Source organism: Sceloporus occidentalis, unplaced genomic scaffold, assembly GCF_023333645.1.
Source record: "Sceloporus occidentalis isolate IW3139 unplaced genomic scaffold, rSceOcc1.0.p SCAF_139, whole genome shotgun sequence".
Taxonomy (NCBI): Eukaryota; Metazoa; Chordata; class Lepidosauria; order Squamata; family Phrynosomatidae; genus Sceloporus; species Sceloporus occidentalis.
This window is the reverse complement of record NW_028317119.1, coordinates 896,023-919,975: the sequence shown is the minus strand read 5'-3', so window position 1 is coordinate 919,975 and position 23,953 is coordinate 896,023. Positions and strand designations below refer to the sequence as shown.

General features: G+C 38.9%; 1 protein-coding gene across 1 annotated transcript in view; it reads right to left on the bottom strand.

The window, feature by feature from the left end:
• Nucleotides 1-1,844: 1,844 nt before the first annotated feature.
• LOC149281085 (voltage-dependent calcium channel gamma-2 subunit) overlaps nt 1,845-23,953 on the bottom strand; it is a 35,361-nt gene continuing 13,252 nt past the window's right edge. Inside the window, exons 2-4 of the mRNA XM_089499741.1 lie at nt 6,794-6,877; nt 4,999-5,139; nt 1,845-2,374 (exon numbers count right to left, since the gene is read on the bottom strand). Of these exons, the coding sequence (XP_089355867.1) occupies nt 1,845-2,374; nt 4,999-5,139; nt 6,794-6,877 (755 nt within the window). The remainder of the gene's footprint in view (nt 2,375-4,998; nt 5,140-6,793; nt 6,878-23,953) is intronic.

The window sequence follows — 23,953 nt, the reverse complement described above, 5'->3', positions numbered from 1 at the left end:
TGTTAAATTTGTAAAAAATAAATAAATAATAATATGAAATAAAATACATTAAAAATAAAATAGAAGCCTAATCGCCTCCCTTACTCTCCCGACCCCATCAAAAAATTCACTTTTTTTAATCTCTGTCTTGAAAATCTCACCCCATATTTATCTTTGTTTGTTTCAACCCCTCCCACCCCCGTTTTTGCCCCTTTTTTTCTCGTCCTTTGCTTAGGTTTTTTTTTGTTATTTAAATGAATCAGTAAAATGAACGGGTACATAGAGGGTTTCATGCATTTTTTTCGTTTGGTTCATTCTATCCTTTTGGGGATTCTTTTAAATGTGTTTTGATTTTTTTTGTCTTTTTTTTTAAGAAATCTCTTTTTTTTTTCTTCGTTCAGTTGTCAATTTCTTCGTACTTTCTTTTTCTTGTTCTGTTTGGGTCACTAGCCCTTTCAGTCCTTCTTTTCTCTTACTGTCCCGCCGTTCGTTTCAGTTTTAACCATCTGTTTGCCACAAGAGACCTGCAGTGTACCCCCGTTCCCTTGGGCTGCAAAAAGGGTTAAGTGGAACAGCTTGCTTTTTGGGGGAGAATGTCCACATCAACAATGATCATGCCGCTTAAAATAATTCTGCCCCCTTTTTATAAAATCTCTGTATTATATATTGATATTGAGTATCTCTATACACTATCGCCACCTGAAAATGACAATGCTGCATCGTAGAATAATGATGTGGATATTTATAGGGTGATAATAAACACACTGCACCATTTGATGTAGATTATCTGTATACATTGGCAATGATAATAGTGTGTCGTCTAATGATTAACACTGTAGTTTTAAGGTGAATGATAATGTTAATACTGCACTGAATAATGATACTGAGTATCAATAGGTTGAGATTGAAATGACACATTATGTGATTGTTTTTCAGAATATTTTTTTTTTAGATATTTTGTTTACCACAACCCCAAATTGTATATAGATACTCATTATCACTAAAAATGCAGCTTTTTTCTGGATGGGGCAATTATTACAATGTATTTTCACCCCCAAACAAGCAAGGCTGTTTTAAGAACAACCTGCATCCTTTGCAAAATATAACCTCAAAAGTTGATGTAGCATGTAACTAATAATAAAAAAAGAACACCACTGAAATGTTTTTCAAGTTACAGAAATGATATAAAAAAAATACATTTTTCATAATATATATATATATATATATATATATATATATGTCTAGGTGTCTTTGTGGTGTCAGTTTGTACATTGCTACAGGAAAACAGATACCCGGAAACATTTTGAGGATATTTTACAAAGTTTGAGCCCTGCCTCTCATACCCCTGGATCTGTGTATCAGACTCACACTTAGTGGCCTTCTCTTGTAAAAGTAGCATTGGTCAGTTGGAAAAAAAGCATCATAATAAAAATTTGCCTAGTGACGTTTGACCCTTTCAATTATTTTATGTAATCTTAAATAGTTATGGACCTTCATTGCATCCTGTGTATTCCAAGATTTGTAACCCACACATCTATATTGAGAAGTACAAGTCTTCTCCTAATACCCATGGCTTGGGTGTTTTGAAACAGCGGACAATATCGTTCAGTAGGATCTCCACTCGACTTCTGTACAGCTGTAGTGATATACTCCATCCAAAAATAATTGGGAAGCCGTATGCAACTTTAAGGGGCATTTATGAATATTAACAGGCCAGCTATATAACTAAATTTCAAATCAAAAGGGGGTTACTTCTGAGCTTTATTTCACAGCCAAAAGCTTGATACACAGATCCCTTTATCTTGCCCATTCTATCTTTCTGACCCTCTTTCTGTGTCTTTCCTGTGTTCTTCCTCCACACTTTTTCATACTGGGGTGGTCCTGCGATTGGCTGTGTTGGTGTGCGCAGAGTCCTTATTATCTTTGGGTATACAGTTATGAACTTGGAGGAAGCTGTTATCCGAGTTATAAGTAGCCGTTGGGGTCCCGGCTGACTTTAGGGGATCGCGGCTCAGAGTATACATGGAGATTTCAGTGGAGGGGAGGGTATTGAAGCCCTTGAGCCCTACTGGAGAGGCATCACGGGAATGGGATGGCTCCGTGGACCGGGAGCTGGAACGACTGCGCCTCTGATAACGATAACGATAGCTTGGGATTCGGGTAATAGCAGAGGATTGGAGGTAGTCCGTGGCCCGTGCTGTTGCCCTCAGCTGTTTGTGGCGGTCAATGAACATGTGAACAGCCAGCACCCCCACCATTTCTGCAATGATAAAGGATAGGGCTCCAAAGTAGAAAGACCAACCATATGAGTAGCTGTTCTTCTTTGAGTCGCTCTTTGAAGGATCTCCAGCATTGGCGGATATGTAGACAATGATGCCAATGATGTTGCTCAAACCTAAGGACCAGGAGAAGAAAAAAGTGAGTGGCATAGAGTGAAGGTCATCACGATTGGATAAAGTTGTGTTAGATCCAAGCTGGCACGAATGCCTTCTCTACACCAGTATTTTGTATGCATTATTATTAACATCACATTTAGACTTTTCTTATTTGGTGGGAGAGCTTGGCTTGGCTCGTACCTGGCTTAGTTTTAGTTTAATTTATATCTGCAAATTGTTATCTCTTTCCTTTTTGTGCCTCACATCTCAATACATAGTAAATAATAATAATTATTATTATTATTAGTTCTGATTAATGCCGATAATCGGTGAGCACTAAAGGGTGGGAACTGTATCTGTTTTAAGTAATACGGACTATAAATCAGGCACTTATACGTCCGTAATTAAGGTTTCTTCAAACTATAGGCCACAAGCATAACCTCCATACGTTCGGAATCCAATTAGCAATGACTTTGATAACGTTTAATATAGGAAAATAAATGAGGCTTATGTTTAGGTCTTTACAGTATGTAAAGCACAGATTTGGCCAATGTTTTGCTATGTGTTTTAAAATGCAAACGAATATTCTACAACAGTAACACAAACAGCATAGTTTTTTTTAGCTATTCTTATAATAAATGGAACTTTTTAGTTCCACTCCTGTCTGAAACCAATGTGTATGCTGTGATTGACATGGATAAAAACTTTACATACATTCCATATATATATATATATATATATATATATATATATATATATATATATATATCCATTTATCCATGACTACTATGCTATATACACACACACCTCCAGCCAGAGATACTGTTTCCCTTTTACGACATCTTTGCCTTATTAGAACTTACTTCATTTCCCACGGATGTCTGTTATTATTTAAGTATCATTAAATAGCATTCACTATAAATGCAAGTTAATATGTAATTACAAGCTAACGATCATTTTCCTAACAGCAGCTGACACATCATTTTTTTCTGCTGCTGGTACCCAATGGCTGTGGGTTTTTTCAGTATTGCTGCCCCATATTTTGTACCAATGGTTACTGGTTCAGTAGTTTTAAAATATTATACATTACTATCAGGGCCGGCCTTAGGGGTGTGCGACCTGTGTGACTTAAAACATCATTTAACATCATTCATGTTAAATAAAGTAAAAAAAATCTGCTTTATTCTAAGTCCCGGGCAGGGGCGCCGAGCGGTTGCTCGTGAAGTTCTCGGCAACCGCTCGGCGCCCCTTACTCTCCGTGACTCCGTTGCGGTGTTGGCATCTACTGTTGAGCGCCGGACTATTCCGGCGCTCAACATGAAATGCCGGCACCGCGGCAGAGCGAGAAGACGGATGCCTCCCGCTCTCACCGCAGGACTCCGGCAACAAGGTAAGTGTGTGTGTGGGGGGGGTAGTTTGAAGGGTCAGAGGGGGGGGTGTAGTTTGAAGGGTCAGAGGGGGGGGTGTAGTTTGAAGGGGCAGAGGGGGGGTGTAGTTTGAAGGGGCAGAGGGGGGGTGTAGTTTGAAGGGGCAGAGGGGGGTGTAGTTTGAAGGGGCAGGGGGGGTGTAGTTTGAAGGGGCAGGGGGGGTAGTTTGAAGGGGCAGGGGGGGTAGTTTGAAGGGGCAGAGGGGGGGTAGTTTGAGGGGGGGTAGTTTGAAGGGGCAGAGAGGGGGGGTAGTTTGAAGGGGCAGAGAGGGGGGGCGCCAGAGGAGTAGTCCGCACAGGGCACCACAGCGCCTAAGGCCGGCTCTGATTACTATACACTACTATTTTTGCACAGTGGCATATAAAGGTTGGGCTTTCTTACTTTTTAAATCTAGTTTAATTAAAAATGTATTTTTATTTTAGGCAGGATTTTGATTTTGTGTTGGTAGTTCGTTTTAATTGGGAGATTTAGTTCTCTCTTTAATAGATATATACATGTGCGAGTTACAAAGATCAGCCCTAGTTCTATGTGGTGCAAATTCTAATGCTTATAAGTGTGTGTGTATATATACAGTATATATATATATTATATACACACTACCTTTCAAAAGTTTTTTGTCGCTTATCTTTTTCGTTCTAAACATAATTGCAAAAGAGTTTTCAATTGATCCATTAGCCTTTTAAACTTAAACTTGGATTAGTTAACACAATGTGCCATTGGAACACAGGAGTAATGGGAGTGATATCGGGCCTCTATAACCTATGAAGATATTCCATTAAAAATCAGCCATTTTCCGCTACAATAGTCATTTACAACAGTAACAACATCCACACTGTATTTCGGATCCATTTCGTGTTATTTTAATGGCCCAAATTTGCTTTCCTTTCAAAAACAAGGGACTTTTTATGTGACCCTAATTTTTTAAATAAATAAGATAAAACATTAAAATAACATGTCTGAGAGAAATAATACATACTGAAACACAATAAAACCACTGCCACAGAAAAACTGTTAAACGTTATATATTAAACATTATATATATATATATATATATATATATATATATAATGTTATTTTCTGATATCAGAATATGCATAGAGAAAATGAATTGCTTGATATTACTTTACTAATAAGTAAAATATTACTTAAATAATAAACACGATTATATTTTATTGTATGTATAAGTGAGTATGGGCTCCGTGTGCTGCCTACATTACCTGCAGACACAAAGAAGATGCCAGCACTCAGTATGATGTTGTGTCGAGTCTTGTAGAACTCACTAGCTGCAATACAAAGTCCTCCCATAAAAAGCAGGATCACACTGAGGATGGGAAATATACTGGAAGCTCTCACAGCCCCTGCAGAAACAATCAAAAAATGAAAATCATGGGAAAGATGCTTATAGGTATATGAAGAACAAGGTCTACACTGGCCCGTTGCTTGTGCTGAATCTCCATATGCAGAGGAAACTTGTATTTTACTAGCACAAGAGGGTGCATGGAGAACAAGAGCTATACTAGACGGTGGATGTATTAAACATCCAACGTCTAGACTATGCAGTGTGTCACAAACATGGATAACGAGAACTTGGAGGAAAAGGGCCATACTGACCTGGCACATACACAGCACCTTCATGCACAGTAATGCCATGCATTTTTCCCTAACTAGAAGAATGCAGAGGTTATATTCCATCCCAGGACACCAAAAAACAAAAAAATCCTATGGATACTATACATATAGTTTGTATAGGCCTTCTTATAGGGCTAAAAAGAGTTTCCCCACTTGCTATAGATCTGATGTGTGTTGTTTCCAGGATCACAAGTGAGAAACCTAGAACTAATAGGCTATCCTTCTGGAATTAATCGAGACTCATTTATCATTTCAAAATGTCCTGAATTTTCACAGCGACAAGGTTCACTAGCATCTACTAACAGTGTTTTAACTGCTGTATTAATTATGAGAGTTGACATAGACCATTTAAACATGTAATAAATGGCTCACATGTTAAAGGCAATAGTCAGAAACCCAGAAAAAAGTTGATTTCAATATATATGCATTTCTGAGCAGCAGCATGGTATTAATGGCTGTTTTCATGTAAGTAATTTATGAACATCTTCAGTGGGATTCAGAGGGCTATAGAAGAACAAGGTCAAGAATCGGGTCTCCCAGTCAAAACCTGTAGAATTTGATTGAACATGAAAGAAATATGCAGAACAGGCATTAGCCCTGTCTCCCTTTACTGCTACATCAAACTACTAGCCATATTCATATTAGCAATCACGTGTACTGTATTGTGGGTGCTGGAGACCACATTATAGAAAAGAAGCATAGAGTTTATCAACTACCTATTTCCGCATTAAAAACATTTTGTAAAGATAGTGCCCTAGAATCACCCTCTTTTAAATGGTGGTTATTTAACCTTGCATCAAGGTATGGGTTTCACACTATGGATGCCTATATGATAAGTCTGTGTCCTGCTATGAGAGGTTGGTTAAAAAGAACATGATGAGTTACTGAGGCATGGAGAAAGTCCACATTAATGTCCGCATGTTAATGTCCATTGAATTTAACTAACTTCCAATTTTTTTCAAATACCTTGTGTATCAGTGCAGCAACCATTATTAAATATATACTACCTCCTGTAGCAGCCTTTATGATGTGTGAAGTGCGGGGGTTAACATATGGCTACTATAGTTGACTAGAGATAAAATAGTAGATAGAAAACATTAACACCCATCAGAAATACAAAACACATTTGCATTTGTGCATGAACATCGTTTGTAAAGCTATAATCGCTTAAAAAAGGTAGATTGATTCCAAACGAGTGATCTATATCTCTGTTGGTCCTCTTGCTGACACCCGTTTTTTTTTTTGTTTTTTTTTTTAAAGCATACAGAAGATTGTGATTGTATCACTAAGAATTGAGCAAAATAAGACTATTTGTTTTTTTATTTCAAATATTTTACTACAACACAACATATATTGTCATAAATAAAAATGAACCAGACTTACGGAGGAAATATTCAGCAGTGTCTGCTTCATAGTCTGCATCCTCCGGAAAGTGGTCAATCTGTTTGCACATACCCTTAAAATTACCTGGAGAGAGAAAGAAAGATTGAGCTTCATATAATGCAGTTTGGAGTTAAATTTCTACAGCTTAACCTCTGCATGAACCATTAATGTCCCGCCAGTACATGGGCTCTTAGATTATATAGCTGTCTTCTCCTAAAGTCTGTAATTTCCATAATTCTTACACTTATATTGAGTATATTCAAGAATATAAGCAAACTGGTAAACCACTGGCCTAGCCATCACTTGCTATGTCGTTTATGGAATGAATATAGAACTGTGCTGATAAACAACTGTCAAGAGTAGGGAACAAAGATGTCACAATGGCGGAGATCACAAATGATTAAGTATGCTCATATTAAATTCTGTAGGTTCCACATGTAGGTGCTACCATGGATGTATGAAATCAGATGGAGGCCTCTCATGCAGTGGATTGTGTATAGATGTCTTGACAAAGTGTAACATCTTACATGGGTCCATCATCGCAACAATTCACAAGCCATAGCAGGGGATTAAGAAAGTAAGTATTAAGAAAGTAAAATAAGTGGTGGAGATAAAGATGGTTAACAGGAGTAAGGTCGTGGAGGAAATGAGAATGCAGTAGCATTACAAAGAAGGAATATCATCCAGCTATTTCAGAATAAGATTATATACAACGTAACAGAACACCAGATATATATTTAAAAGAGTGTTTGACTTTTTTTAGTACAACTTAAAATCATCAGAGCAGATAGAGCCACCACATTGAAAGTCCTCCCGTCCATGTCTGACAGAATGCTAGGAGCTGCTATATCCTGCAGTAAAAGTCCTCCTATATACATCACATATGTCATGGATTATTGGTGCGCTTGGCCAGTGAAGGATGTCACAATGAAAGGTACAGTGGAAGATGCATAAATCATGGCTTGATGAACAACAGGTATGCCTTGGAATTCTTGGATCTTTAATTGCAACATTTTTGTTATATGATTTTATTGGTAAAATAATTCAATTATTATACCATCTTAGAAAAGCTTAGGGAACATTGGGCAGGAAGAATGATACTAATAATAATAGTTCTATATGAAATAGCAATTCTAGTGTACAATGTTAAATGTGGCCCAGTCGCCACAGCAACCAGTGGAATGTCCCTGCTGTTTTATCACTTTCCGCAATGATTTTTATTTACACACACCCCTAGTGTGTTTAGAATGAGCTGAGGAATTATAGAAATAAAGATAAGCCAGAGAATTTAGAGGGTAACGGTTTACTGATAAATATACACAGCCCAAAAGAGGACGTTTAACATGTTGGATAACAACCATGGGTACCAGCAAAGACATTGCAGCATTGTTACTCTCACAGACAATGTTCTGTCGAACACTAAAAATATTGTGTGAGCCTAGCAGAGCCCTGGGATCAATTGCCTATAACATAATAATAATAATTATAATAATAGATATCTATAATAACATACCTCCTCATACATTTTAGTTTACATCAAATGGACCTTCTCTATTTCAACTAATCTCACTGCACATATATCAGGGATCAAAACTCCTGCTTCCAACTGATTATGAAATGCCAGGACCTTAGGATATAGCTATTGGCCCATCATAATAAACGTATGTAAGTAACCATATCTCATAATACACACACTAAAATATTTGCACACCTTTCACCAGGACCTTTATAGATTTAAGGACACAAACGTCCCATATATTTCCATTATATCTTAGATGATCACTTGTGTAGAACTGACGTTGCGAGCAGAAGTCGGAAGGAAACAATTAAAAAATCATTGTGAAGAATCTAGATTGTTTCCCTGCGAAGTAACCCTTCTTTAGCTTATACTAGTTTGTCTCGGTATTCTCAATATGCACTCTTCAGTCCTGTCCAAAACATATTTACAGAAAATAAATACCGGTACATAGAAAGCTAATAAAAAAAGCACGGGAAAATACAGTCAATATATTAATGCTGTCTTAAGCCCTTCTTACTCTTGGCACCCTGATTGATACACGTAGAACTGCTAATTAATGACCTAATTGTCCTACAACGTCTTAGTCACTTAGTAAAGGGTTAGCTGGAGACGTTGCTAGATCTACTTTTATTCTCATTGATGCAATAGGTGTTTTACAAATAGAAGAAGTAAATGTAAATAATGTGGTTTTCTGCTGTTCTGGGTCATATCCTGCCAATATGGACACAAGTCACCTGCATAATCCATTGATATACATAAGCCCAGGTTTATTTTTCACTTTGGCCAATTAATGAATCCGTGAAGCCTCTGTAAACCTTATAAAATTAACAGTGTCAGGAAGTATCTTCAAAGCTGGGCTAAAAATGTGTAGTCACTCCCGGTCTTACATGGAGTTGTCAGTTCACGTATATCTGATATCCTGGTGCTTCTGAAAGGGCAGGGAAAAAGATCCTAGATCAAAAAATTCATTTGATGATGTTAGATTCCGCAGACAATTCTCAACTTACTTAGTCAGCAGTGTGATTGGATCTGTAATCCATAGAAAGTGTAATGCCAAGGCTGCCCTTGTCTGATCTCAAGTACAGAAATGTTGAGCGATCATATATGTCCCAGCATTTAAACATACTTGTAGAGATCCACACTACGTTTACTCTATTTTATTACAAAAAAAACTAAAGTATTTGCTTTACCACCTATTTCTCTAACTGGTCTCAGCATTACAAAATAACCTTGCCCCCGTTGCCTGCTGTGAGGATCCCTGAGGCAGTTACAATGCAATGCAGCAATTTATGATAAAAGCTGCACTGCAGGTGTTGTGTGACCTCAGTTGCTTCTCAATCACGTTCCTGAGGAGCCTGTTAGTATGTCTGATCCTACGCCCTACATGCAAATGGATAGCTGTACATGCTATCAAATCAATAATTATAATAATTGTAGCAGCTATTAGTATAATTTCTGAGGGTGGTGATTAATTGCCTGGTGGTTCAGAGGCTTGGTCACAGTTCCCTGGCGTCCCACTGATGACAGCAGCAGGAATGTCTGATAATACATAGAATTTAGCAGCAGGACTCATTGGGGACTCTTCCGAAGTCACAGCAGAGACAGCAAGAGTGAAAGAACGTAAATGAACAATTCCAGGGAAAAAAGAGGGATTTATTTTAAGGAGAGGGAGAGACAAGTGAATTTTTTAAAGAATGTATCAATTCTTGAGCTTCTGAAATAAATTAATGGTGTGAACATTGAACTATAGCATTTTTTTGCTCAGTATAGGTTACAACATAGAAGAGCGTTGATTGACCAAGAGAGTTAAAAGAACAAGATAAACAATGCAACCAAAGTTGATTGATCATTCATAGATTGATGCTGCTTTCATATACCTCTTGCAAACAAAATTTACTTTGCCTCTTTAGTGATGTTCCTTTTAACACCATCCTCTGTCCCTCAGCAACTTCATGTCCTTCCAACCTCTCCACCTAAGACCTTGATAATCATTTCAAAAATAAAATCATCAGGGATACAACCTCCCTCATGATGCTGTGGGTACCTCAACCCCTCTCTTTGGGAGCAAGCACCTTCAACTGCTTCAGTCGGATCACCTCTAACAAGGTTTTTGATGTACTCTTGCCCTCCCATCTTGCTCACCTGCCCACCTGGGCCTATCTTCTACCTTCCCATTCCAGTGTGCTTATATTTACCCAGCAGAGTCACGTGACTTTATCTCACGTCACATGACCCTGCTTCGTTCCTGCTTCCCCTGGGCGGCACAAGAGAAGTTGTTCGCACAGAGTGCGAGCAACGCAGAGGGAAGCAGCAGTCCCTGTGGAGTGTGGAAGTCTGTGAGGAGCACTGAGAGATCAGCAGTGCAGGTAAGGGGGTGGGGGAGGGTGTATGAATGAGTATGCATGATTGAGGGAATGAATGAGTATCTGTGAATGAATGAATGAGTATATGGGGTATTAGGGTGACCACATCAGCCATGTTTTCCAGGAGTGTGTATTTGGTCATCTGTTTTCTGGCACTTTACTTACTATAGGAGTAAATTTAACTATGATCTACTGTAGCTCAAGTTGCTGAAAACGTTAATGCTGGTTCTGATAGAAAGGTGTCAGAACACACAGTGCATCGCAGTTTGATGCTTATGGGGCTGCATAGCCGCAGACCAGTGAGGGTGCCCGTTCTGTCCCCTGTCCACTGCCGAAAGCGCCTACAACGGGCACATGGTCATAAGAACTCAACCATGGAGCAATGGAAGAAGGTGGCTTGGTTTTACATCACGTGGATGGTCTGGTGTGTGTGCATCGCTTATTTGGAGAATATATGGTACAAAGATGCATCCAAGAAGGCCCCACCTCGCAATTTACAGGATTTGAATCTTAATCTGCTGATAACGTCTTGGTGCCAGATACCACAGCACACCTTCAGAGGTCTAGTCCATATGGAGTCCATGGAGTCCGTAATCTTGAAGGCCCAGGGCTGTTTTGGCAGCGAACCGGGGACCTACACAATATTAGGCAGGTGGTCATAATGTTATGGCTGATGGGTGTAGATTGTAATAGTACGCTTGTAAGGACAGTGTCCTCTTCTGGATCTATACCTGTATGTCTTAAAGTGTTTTAATGTTATTGGACATTTCGTATATAGCCAATTTCACATTTTTTGTTAGTTTGTAACAGTGCTACATAATCTATTGTCAATCTACAATCACTCTAACAATGTAATGTATCCCACAAAATATAATCAAAGTAAGGTAGCATGGCCAGGAGAGGATTTCACAAGAAACTAGTGGAGGTGCCAAATTAGGGTCACCATATTTCTATGTTTATGTTTTCATGGCCAAACCAATGTCATAGACCAATATCTTCCCATGTCTTCAAATGTGGACAAACTTCAGAAAATAACACAGAATTTAAATATTCACTTGTTTGCTTGTTTTTTTTAAACTATAAGCTGTTCCCAATTCATTAACTGTAAACTTCAGAAATATATCTATATATATATCGTATTGGCCCGAATATAGGCCGCACCCCCTCACTTTAGGTCTTTAAAGTGCGGGTGGGGCCTATATTCGGGGTTTAGTGCAGGGATGCGCAGTTCGTGCCGCCCGCCGCTTGGGACATGCGGTTCCGGGCGTGTGGTTTTTTTATTTTTCATTTATCCCTGCTGCGGGCAAGCACAGATGTCCACCGGCTGGCCCCACTAGACACCAGGGAGCCTGGGGGTGCATTGGTAAATCAGTGGGGGGGGTACTTCTAGGAAGCAGAGTGGCATATCAGGGGGGGCAGAGTGGAACTTTTAGGGGCATAAAGCATTTCTGGGGGGGTGCAGGTGGGCATTTCTAGGGGGCATAAAGCATATCTGGGGGGTCAGAGTGGCATATCTAGAGGTATAAAGCATATCTGGGGGCAGAGAGGCATATCTGGGAGGCAGAATGGCATATCAGGGGTTATAAAGCATATCTGGGGGGCAGAGTGGCTATTGGTTTTCTGTCTGTATATAACATATGCTGACAAACCGTATAATAGATTCCAAAAATGTTAAAATGCATGTATTCCTGTTTATTAGATAAAATACTGTTTTACCATTCCACTAATGTGTATTTTTTCTTAAAAAATATATTTTTCTTTAAAATAGCCCCAAACTTTAAGGTCGCGGCCTATATTCAGGTGTGGCCTATATTCGAGCAAATAGGGTATATGTCTTTGCCCCTGAGATTTATTTAGCCTTAACCAGCTGTACAAACCACATATTCTGAAAGTATACTGAGAAATAGCTTGCCCATTTCTTCAAATCAAATGAAAACGATGGAATGTACAATATTCAAAAAACATATTCAAAAGGAGACAAAAATATTATTGAAAAACAGAGAAAAAATTTACACATCATAGGCTTACTAGGCTTACTCATAGACCATTGTCTACTGATACTCTATCTAAAGTCATACACCTCCCGCACCAACAGCAAAAACACACCTGGGTTTAGGTTTTATTGTGCCAAACATGCACATTATTATTAGTTATTTAATGGTAGAAATGCCTTGTTTAGATGAGAACAATGATGTACGAGTCCTTAACATATACTGCAGATGCCCAGGCCTATGTCTAGGCACAGTCTAGAACGATAAAGCAAATAATATGTGCCTGTGATCTAAGTATGGTTCAACTTACATTATGACATCATTCATATGCACATACTGTATATTCAGGTTAAGATGTTGAATTGCTTTTACATTGGTGCGTTGTGTGTCTGTGGGGATCACACTAATTGTTTTAATAATTTCTAGAGGAATTGTTAGAACAGTACAGATAATCAGTACATTAAGGAGCATGTGAGATATGGGCATCTAAATAAAGAGTACAAAAAAATAGAACACAGGCACCATAAAGGAACAGTCAGAATGAAATCATATGGTAATATAATAATGGCACAGATATTTTCACTGATGGTGAGGTCACTGAATACTCAATGAGAAAAAAAACATTGGTCAGCTATCCTGTTCTGTTCCAGAAGACATTTATATTCCTTTCAGACCATGGACAGTATTCGGGAAACAAGAAGCCACTTTTTTAACAGTACTGCTCATGTCTAAATGGAGGGGTGGAATGAGCATTCTGGCTAAAACGCCACTTTTCCAAAAAGGCACAGAGTATCCAAATGCTTCACCCCACAGACCCTGCCACCACCACGTTATATTTAATGTCCTTAAGAGGGGTAAAGTCTCTTAACTAACCAGATTCACAGTAAAAAGAAAACACATACAAAACGCTTCAAAAATAAAGAAACCTTATAGCATTGCCAGGTTATCTAATTGAGTGTGTAGGCATTTTCAGATCTTTAAAACAAAAGTTTGTGTTCTCTCTTAGACTCATACCCTTTATGGTTTGGTGTGGAAGAACTTGACTGGCCCACACAGAGCCCTGACCTCAACCCAATCGAACACCTTTGGAATGAACTGGAACGGAGATTGCAAGCGAGGCCTTCTCATCCAACATCAGTGCCTGACCTCACAAATGCTCTACTGGATGAATGGGCAAAAATTTGAGCTGCAAAGGACCAACTACTTATTAATGTCTATGTAGTTAAAATGCAATGTCATAAAAGTCCCTGTTGGTGTAATGGTCAGGTGTCCCAATACTTGTCCATATAGCGTATTATAGTTATGGTACCTCATACATTAATTGCTTTTGGGTCATCACAATCGTCATACAGCGCTTGATATGTGGAAAGATATATATATATATATATATATATAGCCCCACACCACTCAATAAATATATACGTGAATATTATATGGAAATTACTATCAATAATATTAATCCACCATATATAAAGACAAAGAGGGTATAGCCCCACACCAATAAATATGTGTATATAATATATGAAAAATAATAATATTTACCAACTATATACAGAGAAGAGGATATAGGGCTTTAATATAAACAATGAATGGTAACAAATGCATGACAAAGCATCTAGTCTTGGTAATATCAGACTCCCCAAGAAATACGGAGAACCTATAAAGACAAAAACAAACTCAAGAGACAGTGCTTAAGGTAAATATAAAAATAAATATTTTAATAAATACAAAACCCCCCCCACAAACATAGTATAATACATATAAAATAATGTATTATAATATGTATGTGTTTTTTTGTATTTATTAAAATATTTATTTTTTATATTTACCTTAAGCACTGTCTCTTGAGTTTGTTTTTACTACCTAGGAAAAAACATGTTTTAAATTCACAGGCAATGTTTAACAAATTCCTGGTGCATTTACAATTTGAAGTCAGCCCATTGAACACGTTCATGTTATATGTCTAATATGAAACCATCTGCACTTTTTGACACCATCATTTTGAACATGTTGTGTGCTGTGTCCCATGTTTAACACCATTATCTGGTCCCTGTACATTTTATGGTTGCCAGGACATAATATCTGGTAATATTTTACAATGGTTTCTGGTAACTTTCCTAAGAACTTCATAGCTGTTTGTAACCTTAGTGATCTAAAGCTGAGAGAGCCAACATTGACTAAAGCTGGGCTAGACTCCAGGTTGTAAAAACAGGAAATTTACTAGCCAAGTCGGCTCAAATCCCCTACTTGGTTTTAGATCCTTGCAAGAGCCTCATATAGAGTTAGACAGGGAATAAAAAAAGGCAAGAAATTAGACAATGAGACATGTTCTTTATGTACTTTCGGTTTCTATTTGGTTTAATATGGTGTTGTGTGCATAACCTCATCATACAAAACTACAGAATCTGTTGGCACTATATAAATAAAAGTTAATAATAAAAATAAACTCTGCAACTATGCAAAAATTGCTTAATACTTGACAAGGGTCCCAATTTGAAACCCAACCCACACCATCCTGAGTTGTCTCATTGATTTGCTGTGTCTCTGGGGACACCATAGTAAATACCCAGTACTGACTATTAAGTGTACCATCACACACATATTCTGTCATATCATCCATGTGATCTCACTGTAGATGTGCAATTGGATCATCCCACAGCACAGCACATGCACCGTTGGCGTACGCCTTAATGGCCATTTCACAGGCTGCTGACATACCGTATGTCAGCTTAAGTGCTCATGCACATCTCACTCGCACACTCATATTCCTGCTGATATATCACTATTTACTCTTGTGCTGCATATAACTAATAAAATTAATAGTGTTTTTGAATTGATGGGTGGTAGTACCCATGGAGCCTTATTCCATCTTTGCCTCCAGCCCAGTGCAATTGCATACTTACCAATATTCTGTCTTAGTTTATTTGGAAGAGAATGTGGCAATGTGGCAGAGCTGTCACAAAGCACTATTATATGCATATCGGAAAACTCTTCAGATTTCAATGGCGATTCTGGATGAAACGCTGCTTCTCTAGTTCAGAGCACTATGCAATGTCTTCTCTTATAATTATGTCCTCTTATTATAATCCTTTTGCCCAGGAATCACTAGGACTTGCCAAAATCATTGGGATTTAATCTGGGTTTTAGAGTTAATGGGCAGGGTCATGCAACTTGGAATGTCACCATACAAGGGAACTCACTGGGTTTCACTGGGAGTCTCCAGGTGAAGCCTTGGTTCCCCATTTCACTCTGCTCTTTTTCTGGGGCAGAGGAGCAGTGGTTAGCCACGCCCACTCCCTGTACAATTCTCCTCCCACTCTCATCCAATTGGAAATACATGGGGCTAGCGCTGCCCTTATCAGCAGCTAGCCCTGCCCATTGCACAGCCAACCCACAGGAGAATTCAGGGTAGCTTGAATTGGCAGGTTCCCAGATATGCAAATCACAGCTGAAATCCCTGCTTGAATATTGGGGACTTAATGCAGAATTTGACAAGTAATGCTTTTTATAAGGACAATTAATTTGGTTGCCACCACAAAGCAGTCACTGTGACTGACTATTATAGGATTAATACTTGAAGAGTCTCAGCTCATTTATACAGTTCACAGGTATAATTCTCCTATACATGTCTCACTTTCTAATATCTGCTTGGCTAGAATAAACACTATATCTGTGTCTAGTATCTGGTTATTATTAGACTTGTGCATTTCAATTAGTACAGATTTATTATACTCAACATACTGTACCTTCCCTTTAATATACTGTAATTTTAACTTTCAAATACATTTGTTGGTGCTATATAAATAAGTGCCGACACACATATAGAGGGTCATCCTTAAATCTGCCATGAAGGTTAATTGACTCCACTTCCCCCATCCTCTTTATGTTCGACTTTAGCCAAACTGCATTCTATAGTTCCCCAGAGATTTTTTGTTGTTGGATGAAGTAATTCAAACAATATCACAATGACCCTAGCCAGAGGTCAACCCATCCCCCATGTCCATTTCGGGATGGATTATTTGACGCCAGTGCTCTGATCCATGGCCTGTGGGACTAGGTCAGTAATGCCTGCTCTCGCAGCATTTCTACTTTAATGAAAGTGTACATCCCATCCCCCTTGTCACAACTTGGTGCCCCACAATACCAACCTGCTCCTACTGGTTGGTAGCCAACGACACTGCTGTAGGTTTTCCAACTCTGCCTTGAAATGAACAAGTAAAGATTTAGACATAGAAACATAGAATTTGACCACCTAGTCTTATTGGATGGGGTAAAATCCCCAAACCATATTTAGTCATTGGTCTTCCCTTTTATTCATCCCCTCACTACATAGCTACTACACCCTCAGGGAAAGAAAACTTCCTTACATTACATCTAAGCCTCTGACCCTCTGGTTTTAGATTATGACTTCACGTCCATACCTGTGTCATCATTTGAAATATACTTCCCTCTTGCACTCTGTTGAATCCCTTTATGTATTTAAATGTTAAAAGGCAATAAAAAGCAGTTATGAAGAGATTTTAAAAAACAAAACAATAAAGAGGGTGAAAAGGGAGAGAAAAAAAACAAAGATCCTATTTAAGATGAATGTTCTGACACTAAATACCATGTTCCTGTGCAAAATCTGCTGACAGTGGGAATTCTAAACCCTAGAGAGCCCAAGACGAGGGTGTGTTGTTGGAGGGCAGGTGTTACACAAGGAATGATCCATGTTTTTGGAAAACCTTTAGCACATCTATTAACCACTTCCTGTCAGGTTACAGAAAACGCAGTGAGCAGTTTATAAGCATGAATCCTGTCTCAAAGTTTTTCTGAATACCTGCAGATATGGAGTCATTATATGCTAGATTCTAACAGAATCGGAGAATACACAGTAAAACACATAAAAATGTATTAACCGAGAAAGAAACCCAGATACTATTTTCGCACCTTTGAGTAACTGTGCATATTCTAAGCTTGAAAAAAGCCTTACCCACTCAAGATCTGGTCGAAAACCTTTGTATCTTTCTAAAAAGAAGCCTAAACAATAGCCTCACTGGCACGTCGGTGTCTGTAATAAGGATTCTTTCTTTCAATATCATGTCATGCTTTAGGTTTTTCCACCTATGATAAAAAGTGGAGCTGTATCAGATATTTAAGACAAGGTTTATTTTAAAGGATCTGTGCAGTTACCTCTATGCCAGTCCCACTTTAAAAAGTTGAGAGGTTCCCTTCTAATGGACACTCATCGAGAGATTGTGGCTAGGGTGTTTCCATGATGTAACGATGGACATGGTGACTGCTAAAACATTTGGTTTAGTAGAGAGAAATGATAGGAGAGAGAAAACAGAGAGAGATGAGGTGAGATAGTAGAGAAAACAGGAAAAAAAGACAACAAAAGTGAAAAGAGAGAGAAAAACCTTTCAACTAGCTGAGACTGATGACGTGTCAGCAGCTGCACCAAAAAAAATAGAAAACATACCTGCAAAACTCCTGGTTTTAGTGCTCCAGTGTCAGTACCCATCTTTCAAAATCCTGCACTATCAGGATTAATGGTTACCTCCTCAGTCTATAAATCTCCAGCACACCCGAATACTATAGCTCTGCCTTCCTCCCGCACAATACCAGGAGCAATTTAGGCACCTCGACTCTCCCACCACATACCCAGATAGTTGCCATCATTTAAAATGTATTACAGGGCCCTGCTAGGTACATAAATCAGCCACTTTCACTTGTCTAAAGGCTGCCTAGTCCCACTCACTGTGTAATGTTAGGCTATCATGACCCCTGGTTTCTGAGATAGAAATGTAATTCCGGTACTGTCCAAGTGGCAACCCTAGGTTATTAGGTAATGCTTAATTCTATCTTAATCCATTCTGCTTTTATAATGGCTTGCATCCATTTTTCTCTATTCTCTTATGACCATACCTGGGAATTTTAAAATCTTAATAGTATCTTAATAGTATCAAGCACATTCTACCTAGTGACTCATCAAATGGCTCTAATTCTGGAAAACTTGACTTGTCATTATTAAAAGATACATTTAAGTGAGTCGCCTATATTCAAGCAGGAATATTAACCATAACATACTAGTAGCAAAAGTACTCATTAGGGGTCAATGAAGAATGAGTAGGAATGAGTCAGCTCCAGACGGTGTAATCCTAAGAATCTTCCCCTTCAACCTGAGATTGGGGCAAAAAACCCGAGACTCAGGGTCAAAACCTGAGTTCCCATGCATCCTCATGACATAAACTAAACTAGAAAATCTGCTACCGCTATATAAAAAATGTAATGTAATATATACTGTCCTTAATATCTATGTTGGTTTTCTTTCATACTAAACATATTACAAAGTAGGCTGATGCTTTAAATATGATTAAAATTAATAAGTTTGACCCATTTGTCTAACTAGAGCAATAGAGTCAGAGGTGGCATTAGAATTGAGACAAGGCTAAGGCTCAAATACAATTTAGTGTCAGGTCACAGTGTCTCAAATGAGAAACACATCGCACATGCGTAAAATTTACCGGGGTCTTATATGGATAGGACATCAAGAAACTGCTCATAATACTGGTATAGTAGCAGCATATCATCATAACAATGCCCACATGTGATGCCGCAGGTCAGCCTGGTCCATGGGAGAGAAACAATAGTGCCACATTCTCATCTACAGATTCTTTGCTATAAAAAAAAATAAGAAGAATGTTTTGACTATGTACGGTTTAACAGGATTGATAAACAAGTTGGTAAACAACACTCCATTACGTGCTATAAATCCTGATAATTCTGCATTTGCTATAGCAAGTTAAATTCGTTATTCCACTATATTTGCAAGAAAGCTTTCTCAGATCACAATACATATCCCTTACCATTTGTTCCTCCTCCAGTTTTTCTTTCAGACATAGTATTGCAAAGCCCAAGAAACACCATCATGTAGTCTACGCAGACAGCTGACCTTCTTTTCAACAATAATAAATAGTCTTTTATTGGGTATAATTTAATCTCAGTAGCAAACGGCTATTATCCTAAGTGGTCATGCCTGCTACATAGAAAGGGGGTGTCAATGAAAATTAAAAAAAAACCTTTATTATTTGCAGGATTCCCTGCTGAGCTCATCCAGCTGCTAAATCCTGTTTTACAGCTAGTTACCTTATTATATCCTACATCTGCCATCTACCTTATGTTTAGTCTATAGACTCCATTTAGTGGGCAGCTTCCTACTGATGGCGGAGGCAATATGCAGAGCGCTGTAATCAGATCATAGTGTGTGTCCCATAAGGAAAAAACAAAAGAAACAGAGGCACTTGAATAAAGGGGTATATAGAGAAATAATGGGGCTTCACACACATTCGGTTGTGTGTTGGCAAAGACATTTGTTAAATTGTTACATGTCCTCTTTTGTTCATATATTTTTGTGTATTAATATTTTTTTGTTTGCATACATTCACATTTATTTGTGGGAGGACAACCACCAGCCCAGCAAGCTCCAGGGATGATGCCCATGGGGGCCAGAATGGACCAGAGTGGGCCTTGACTGGGATGCCGAGTAGGGCTAGGCCTGTCGGTATTTCTTGAGTTTTAAAGGGTGAAGCCAGGCGAGGTTATTTAATTACAGGTGTCATTAGGTTAGGGGCCATTTTGTGTATCACTCTACCTTGTGTAGTTTGTCCCATCCTCCCTCTCTATTGTTTGTGGTGAATAGTCTGGGGGAGAGGATTTGGTGGTAGGTTTCTGGCTGGTGGTGCTTGGAACCTCGGGTCTGGGGTTGGGAATCCAGGTATGTCCTCTCCTGTGTTGGTGGTACCTCGATAACCTGGTAAGCTTAGGGGTGTTTTCATTTATTTATGTTATTTATTGGTGTTTATTTTTTGGCAGTCATTGCCATGTTAACGCACTTAGTTTTGATTTGTTTAGGGAGTTAAATTGGTTGGGGAGCCTAGCCCATCATACTCAAACTCAGCTTTTGTAACATCTGACCTATCTTCATTATTTGCATGCAGAAGTCACTGTCAGGATTGGGTTTGGAGCATAAGAGCAGAGGATAGTCCAAAACAATGTCAGGAACAGCCATATAGGTCAGGGGCTGGCAGCGATCAGAGAAAATGGTAGTCCAAGCTAGGGTCAGGAAAAAAAAGACAAATGGGGTAGTCCAATAGGAAAGCCAAAGGTCAAATAACGGAGAATCCAAAAGAGGGTCTGTAGCAAGGCGGGCAGAGAAGAAAAGGAATCTGGAGTCCAAGGACATACAGGAACCAAAGTTCTGAAACACTGGAGTAAACTGGTTACAGTCTGAGGGGTTTTTATAGTGCTGCAGGTATTTACTCCTACTTGTATGTGAACATCATTGGTGGATAGTTGATGGTGGAGGCAGACTTTACCCCCAACCACAGGTGTACAACATTATGCTGATGTCTGGGCAACACCTGGAAGTTTTCCCTGGGGTTTGTTGTAACTTGAGGCTGCGGTTTTTAGACCACAATCTTGGGTAGACGCCGCTACTACAGCCCACGACTTTGGCCTTCTGCAGGATAGTGGAGCTTTTGGGAGGCCTGCAGTGACGGAGGACAGCTGGGGAGAGCAGGTAAGGGTGAGAGGGGCATGACAGTCACATTTACTATGTTTATATTATATGAAATTTATATTTAGAAAAGTGCCTATTGTGTCTTTAAATTAAAGTGGACCTTCACCTACACGTAATTTAAATTAAAATTTGAAACATTTTCTATTCAGTGTGATTGTCTTAGTGGTAACTTGAAGAATTAAATTAATGCAGCATGCATGCAAGCAATGATGATTTTCAGCAGGCTTTGTCAGACAGAGGACCTGGTTCATTATAGTGAAGGCTTTGCCAGTGTACCAGTACATCGGCATAATCATCTTTGCATGAGCAGTGACACTACTCCTTAACCTCAGAGTGTATGGGACGTGAAGCATCACACAGCAAACTGGGAAAAGAATCGCACAAAAAGCTGAGTGACAAACGGAATGGAATTTTATATTTTAAAAGAATCATGTGTCTTCTCAAATATACCATGTTGGAGAGAGTCTCCCACAATAAATTATATATATATATATATATATATATACACGTGGACAACCTGCAGCTCACCACTAACCCAGGTAGGGTTACTATCTAATTTTATTTATAATAGAGAACTATTACTGGTATTAAGTTCATAGCAGCCGGTGTGAGTTGTTAGGGGTATTGTGGTTTCAATTCCCTAAAATTAATGATGCATCCCTAGTAAATTTCTCTGAAGGAATGGCTCATATGACCCTGTATAGTGTATATTTCAATCAGTGAGGTGAATTTCAAGAACGCACACTGATTTATATTTGCTTTATCTGAAGATATCCAAGCTGGTTTTGGAGCAGAAGCTCACTGGGGTTGGCCCCTCATAACATAAAGCAAAGTCGGTGAGATGAAACTACAACCCATTCTTCCCAACAGCCCCAGTTGCTGTGGGTCAGTCCCAATTCTTGAGTACTGTTCAACTGGGTAGCTTCTTCACTGTCCCACTTTTGCTGGCAGTGGGAAGCATGGGACAGTTGGGGAGATCTTTCCAGACCAGCTATGGTAGGCGAAAAAGCAGTGGCGATCTAGTTTGTTGCATCACAGACCTCATTTGCAGCCCCCACATAGCCTCATTATCTTTTCCAGGTAGCTAAGGCAGGAGGCTGGCAGCACCTCACCCACTTTCTCAGCAAGCCTAACCCCTTCCCACACAGGTGTCCTGATTTGGACACCTGGAATGTTGCAGGGGAATAAGACTCCCTGTTTAGTGAATAAACCCCAGACAACTTGGAAAAGTTTAACATGATGACCATGTCCTTTTTCAGCCTATGTAACCGTGTATTTTGTTTGACGTTTGAGCTTATATTGTGGGCTCGATACATTAGCACGAGTTTGTGTGGGCTTCTGCCTACAGATACCTGAACACAACCCACACTGCTCACAGTGATCTTAACTGAACTCCCCGTGACAGAGAAGATTAAGTAAAAATATTTTATCTAGATCCTGCTAGATGGATTTCAGCTGACGTAATATGGGGCTAATGACCTCCTTAATATCCTGACCTTCTAAGGATTGCCCAGAACAAGACTGCTAGCCATTCTCCTTATTACGACATGGAACAGGAAAGATACATTGTGATAAATACACTCCAGGGAGCTGAAGGAAGGTACTGAGGTTTGTCCAGGGATGATTCCCGTAGGAATTAAACCCACACATCTGAGTAATATGCATTAACACCTTAACCGCTACACTGCATCAATTCACTCTCTTTTATTAAAGGGCTCATCGCATTTTTTAAAGCAATTTTCCTCCCACTCTACAAATTATGAAAATATGTTTGTAACTCTTGGGTTTAACACATTATGGACAAAACTTTACCCCAAGCTCCTATTTTGGGGTATTTATGTTACCCCAAACATAGCATTTTGACAGCCGTTTAATGGCTGTCATTCAAGAATGACTCCTGATGGATATTAATTCAGACAATTTCTTCAAAGTCATTTTCTACGCTAATATTTTAGACATGAAGAGAAGGTAATAAGTAGGTGATGTTTGTGGATTTTAAAGAGTTAATGGCTGCTGACACCCCCCTCACACACACACACACACACTCACAATCAAATCTGAGATGCTGACTGTAAGCACACCTAAAAGGATGTAGTAATTTGAGACACTTTTTTCTGCATTAAAACAAACTCTTTGTTATTCAGTTACCGGAATAAATCAGAGCTTGCTCCTCAGACTGCAAATATATATATATATATATATATATATATACATATATATACAAAGACAAAAGAATGACCTCAGGTAGTTGAGTCATGCCCTAAATGTTTGCCCCCTAGTTGGTATTTCACCGGCAGGCTAATAATAAAAAAAACATTTAAATGACTAATAGTACTTTCTAAATAATAACCTAACTGATAATCTTTTTATCTAAAGCAAGAATACCAAGGGTAACACATGTCTCCTTCCCTTTATTAGTAACTCCCCTTTATGCAATTCAATATATCGTACACATTACGTCTTGGTGCTACCTACTTGCTACGGTAGTTGTATGGTTTAGACACTGTTGGCATCTTGAGGTTACCTTGCGAAAAATAATAGCTAAAAAGCTGCTGGCTGAGATTTATGTTTTTTTATGTTTGGTTTGCACAGACCTGGTACAACAATTGTATTTTCCAGCCCAGAATTGCCTTTAGCAAGAAGAAGGAGGGGAGAGTTAATTTAAATATTGACCTACTGGGTAATAGAATGGTAAAGAAAGCATTACAAAGCAATGTGTTGCTTGTC